Below are 5,064 nucleotides of genomic sequence, written 5' to 3'. Positions count from 1 at the left end.
AGGAGAATTGCCTGAACCCAGGAGGCGGAGGTTGCGGGGAGCCGGGAGGCCACGGTTGCCCAGCAGCGCACCTAAGAACACCGACCCGAAAAAAAAAAAAAAAAAAAGAAAGAAACAGTTCTGGGATGCCGGCTGCAAGAGCGGCGTGGCCACGGGTCACACGCGCAGCCTGAACTGCCGCTTTAGAAGAAGGAAGACAGATTAGAAAAGAAACAAGTGCTGGATATCCACCACTGCCTCCCAAAGGTGGAGGAAGACAGGCAAGAGAGACAAGAAAGACAGACAACAGGTAGAAGGAAGAAAAAAGGAAGGAAAGGAAGAAAAGAGAAAAGAGACAAGATGCCCACTGCCTGGTAGGAAATGCCTTATTTTACCCTTTTTTAAAAACGAAAACCTTACAAATGTCAAGATAAACCTGGAATTCTGATATTTAGGGTTTGGTAGGGCCCCTGGGCTGGTTTTCTCCCCCTGCCCCTCACCCCCTGAATCTTTATGAAGCCCCCCTGCCGACCATTCCTCAGCTCTGGCAGCCTCTCCAAGGTTCTAATCCCAAAGAAGCAGAAAGATCGTAACAGTCAACACTTCTGTGGCCCCAGCCACATACTCACCTCTTCAAGCCCCCACAAGCCCATCCTCTTCCCTCAGTGGGAGGGGGCTCCCTCCATTACCACTCTCGGAAAATTGTCCCCCCGCCCAGCCATTTCCCAAATAGCAGCCAAGGTCCTCTTTTTCAAACAGAAAATCAGATAGGACTGCCCGTTTTACAACTCTCCATTTAAAACTCCCCAGGAACTTTCTCTTCACTTAGAGCAGTGCCTGGCAAGCATTTTCTGTAAAGGGATAAACAGTAAGGGTGGCCAGATCCAGCAAATAAAACTACAGGATGCCCAGTTAAATGTGCATGTCAGATCAACAATAAATAATGTTGTAGCGTAAGTATGCCCCATGCACTATTTGAGATATACTTAAATACGAAGACGTTATTTGTCATTTACATCAAACTCAAGTCTAGGCATCATGCATTTTATCTAGCAAACCCACACTAGTAAATATTTTAGCCTTTAACTTGATATACGGTCTCAAACCATCTCTACTGCAACGACTTAACTCAGATGCTGTAGCATGAAAGCACACTGCCAAACTGTAAATATCAGAATTCCTGTTTTGTCTTGATGTTTGGAAAGCATTGAAAAAATAATAACAATAAGGCTTTGCCTACTAGGCAATGACCATATTTTCTTTCTTCTTTTCTCTCTCTTTCTGTGTTACACAATATATAAACAAATGCGTGTGGCTATGTTCCAATAAAACTTTATTTACAAAGTAGGTGGTGGGCCAGAATCGGTTCATTGGGTTGCTAATCCTTGATTTAGAGTAGAATCCAAGCACTCCCCACAGCCTACCAGGCCTGCAAGGCCCCACCTCTGCCAACCTCGCCATCCTGCCTGCCTCTTGCCACTCTTGCTGCTGAAATCACCACCCTTGGAGAAGCCCTTCCTGATCAGTCTCTTCAAACAGGTTGCCCCTCCCCGTCAGTCCCCCATGATCCCATTTCATTTTGTGTCTGGAATTCACCGCTACCTGGAATTATCTGTTAACCCCCTTCATGGATGTGCTCTGCGGGCCAGAACTCGGCCTATATCAGCATTTATGGAATCCATGAACAAATATCCCACATCTCCCAGGTAGCCCCCTTCCACCGAGCACTGCAGCTATTGTATGTCCATCTGCAGGTGGGGCCTCCATGAGCTCCCTTGCTTAGCGGCATGCCAGGCACTCTGACTAGGCTCTTGGGAAATGTTTGTGGGGCAATTTGTTTTTGTTTGTTTTTGAGACAGCGCCCTGCTTTGTCTCCCAGGTTGGAGTGCAGTGGCGCGATCTCAGCTCACTCTATTCTCAACCTGCCAGGTTCAAGCAATCCTGCCACCTCAGCCTCCCAGGTAGCTGGGACCGCAGGCACATACCACCACACTTGGCTAATTTTTGTATTTTTTGTAGAGTCAGGGTCTCACTATAGTGCCCAGGCCAGTCCTGAACTCATGGGCTCAAGCAATACACCTGCCTGGGCCTCCCAAAGTGTTGGGATTATAGGTAAGAGCCACCACACCCAGTTGGCAATTTATCTTAAAAAGCAGAATTCCAGGTGCCCAATCAAGTCCAGACATAGTGTCAACTTGTTTCCCGCTCCCGGGTGAGAGCAGCCCCCGGAAGGCCTCACCTCCAGCATCTTCTTTCGGTCTGCAGGCTCCCTCAAGGGGGTCTCCGTGATGATCACAGGGGGGATCTCATGCTCCCGTCTGTGGTTCTCCAACACAAATGACCAGAGATACTGCACGGCGTCCCAGTTGACGACACGGCCCCGCTCTATGGGGTAGCTAAAGGTGTCAGGATGGCAGATGTCGATGCCCAGGCTCACGCGCCTCTGGGCATAGCTGGGGCCAGGGTTCTCCCTGCATGGTAGGTAGTTCACGATGTTTGGGAAGACCATCTGCGGCTCATTCCAGCCAGCCGTGCCAGCCTTCAAAAAGCCAGACCCATGGTCAATGATAACAGTTCTTGCAGCCATAGTGGAGGTGGAGGTGGGTGGGATCTGTGGATGCAAAAGATGGGGTTAGCTGTGCAGGCAGCGTAGGCCACCGTAAGCAGCTTCCCCGCTCCACCCAACAGTCAAACCTCAGGCTCTCCCTGAAGCTTGTCCACTGGCCCTTCCAAGCCTTTGCACAAGCCATCACCTGTGCCTGGAACACCCTTCCTATCCCAAATTCCCAATCATTCTACCAGGCTCCCTTAATGGGCCACGTCCAGGCAGTGGCACCCACCCCTCTGCCCACGAAGCTTCTCCCGCTGCACTCTGCACACACATCTATCCTGCCAGGTGAGCACTTCTGTCCCACGACCTAACTCTGCAAAGGGTTGGATTACTCTTTGCAGACTCAGCAAGAAGCCTGCCACTTGGGACATCCTTGTAGACACTGGCTGCCTGATTAGAGGGCACACGGAACAGGAAACATCAGCCTCCGAGCCACCACCTTCAGCAATAACAATGTCATAGCAAGAGCAGCAGAAGCAGGCATTGTATTAGTGATCATGGCGGCAGCTCAGGGACCATTTCTGGAGAACATACCGTCTATCCAGTACTATGAGGAACACTTTCTGCATGTTAGGTTGGACTAGGTAAACTGCCATTTGTATCCATGAAAACGGTCAGAGAGCAGCAATTTCACACGGTTTCACCTGATACAGGGACTCATTTAATCTTTGCCACGATGTATAAGGTAGGTGATGTCCACTTTACAGATGAAGAAACTGAAGCACAGAGGGGTAAGATGAATTTCCCAGGGGTATGCAACCAACAAAAACAGAGCTAAGAGTCAAACCCAAACCAGACTGCAAAGGCGATGTCCTGAGTATCAGGCATGAGAAGCATCAGGTGTTAAACACGAGCTAAGCATCTAATGCATCACATAAGGGAGACTATCGGGAAGAGATTCCATGATTGTGGTTAGTTTCCTCATTGGTAAAGTGGGGAGAACAACACCCCCCCTCCCTCCCCGCTGAAAAGGTAGGTATGGTCACTACCTGATGTCCAGACTTATGATACAGCTACAGTAGCCAAGATAATGTGGGGGTCCTGGTAAAAGGATAGTCAAAGCCGGGCACGGTGGCTCACACCTGTAATCTCAGCACTTTGGGAGACTGAGGCGGGCAGATCACCTGTGGTCAGGAGTTCAAGACTAGCCTGGCCAACATGATGAAACTCTGTCTCTACTAAAAATATATAAATTAGCTGGGCGTGGCAGTGCACACCTATAATCCCAGCTACTGGGGAGGCTGAGGCATGAGAATTGCTTGAACCTGGGAGGCACATGTTGCAGTGAGCCAAGATTGCACCACTGTACTCCACACTGGGCACTGAAATAAAGGCCCCCCTCAAAAAAAAAAAAAAAAAAAAAAGATAGTCACATAGATCCATAGAACAATAAGTCCAGAAATAGATCCCCCCACACAAAAAAAGGGTCATTTGATCTTTGACAAGGTCGAAAAATAACGAAATGGAGAAAGGACAGTCTTTACAACGAAGAGCAAAGAACAATTGCAGGTCTATACACCAAAAAAAGAACCTTGGCCCATACCTCATGCCTTATAAAAAATTAACATAAAATGGATCATAGGACTAGAGATAAAACCTGAAACTGTAACACTTCTAAAACAACCCTAGGAGAAACTCGTGAAGGCAAAGTTTCCTTAGATAGAAGATCAAAAGCCTGACCTATAAAAGAACAAATTGATAAACTGGACTTCATCAAATTTAGGAACTTTTGCCCTTCCAAAGACACTATTCACTATAAAGAGAACGAAAAGACGTGCCACAGACTGGGAGAAAATACTTACAAATCCTATATTTAATAAAGAACTCTCAAAACCCAGTAACAGGAGAAACAAACGAATATTTTTTAATGGGCAAAAGCTTTGAAGAGTCGCTTCACTAAAGAAGGTATACGGATGGCGAGTAAGCACGTGAAAAGGTGTTGAGCATCATTACTCATTAGGAAAATGCCAGTTAAAACCACAAGATATTCCTACACACCTACCTATTAGAATGACTGAAATTAAAGACCAGCCTAACCAAGGACTGACAAGGAAGTGGAGAAACTGGAAATCTCATGCATTACTGGTGGGAATGGAAGTGATGCCAGCACTTTGGAAAATGGTGTGGCAGTTTCTTTTCTTTGTTTTTTTTTTGTTTGTTTTTTTTTTTGTTTGTTTGTTTGTTTCTTGAGATGGAGTTTTGCTCTTGTTGCCCAGGCTGGAGTGCAATGGCGCAATCTCAGCTCACCGCAACCTCTGCCTCCAGGGTTCAAGTGATTCTTCTGTCTCAGCCTCCCAAGTAGCTGGGATTACAGGCATATGCTACCATGCCCAGCTAATTTTTTTGGTCAGGCTGGTCTTGAACTCCTGACCTCAGGTGATCCACACATCTCAGCCTCCCAAAGTGCTGGGATTATAGGCGTGAGGCACTGCACCCAGCCAGCAGTTTCTTAAAAAGTTCAACATACACCTACC

The 5,064-nt window shown here is 47.4% G+C and overlaps 1 protein-coding gene across 1 annotated transcript in view; it reads right to left on the bottom strand.

Annotated features, from left to right (window-relative positions):
* ACTL8 (actin like 8) overlaps positions 1 to 2,587 on the bottom strand; it is a 4,702-nt gene extending 2,115 nt beyond the window's left edge. The window contains exon 1 of the mRNA XM_032301222.1: positions 2,219 to 2,587. Within this exon, the coding sequence (XP_032157113.1) occupies positions 2,219 to 2,566 (348 nt within the window). The 5' untranslated portion in view covers positions 2,567 to 2,587. The remainder of the gene's footprint in view (positions 1 to 2,218) is intronic.
* Positions 2,588 to 5,064: the final 2,477 nt, after the last annotated feature.

Source organism: Sapajus apella, unplaced genomic scaffold (assembly GCF_009761245.1).
Source record: "Sapajus apella isolate SASKATOON/1434 unplaced genomic scaffold, GSC_monkey_1.0 scaffold43, whole genome shotgun sequence".
Classification (NCBI taxonomy): Eukaryota; Metazoa; Chordata; class Mammalia; order Primates; family Cebidae; genus Sapajus; species Sapajus apella.
The sequence above is the reverse complement of the archived record's forward strand: the minus strand, read 5'-3'. Positions and strand labels throughout refer to the sequence as shown.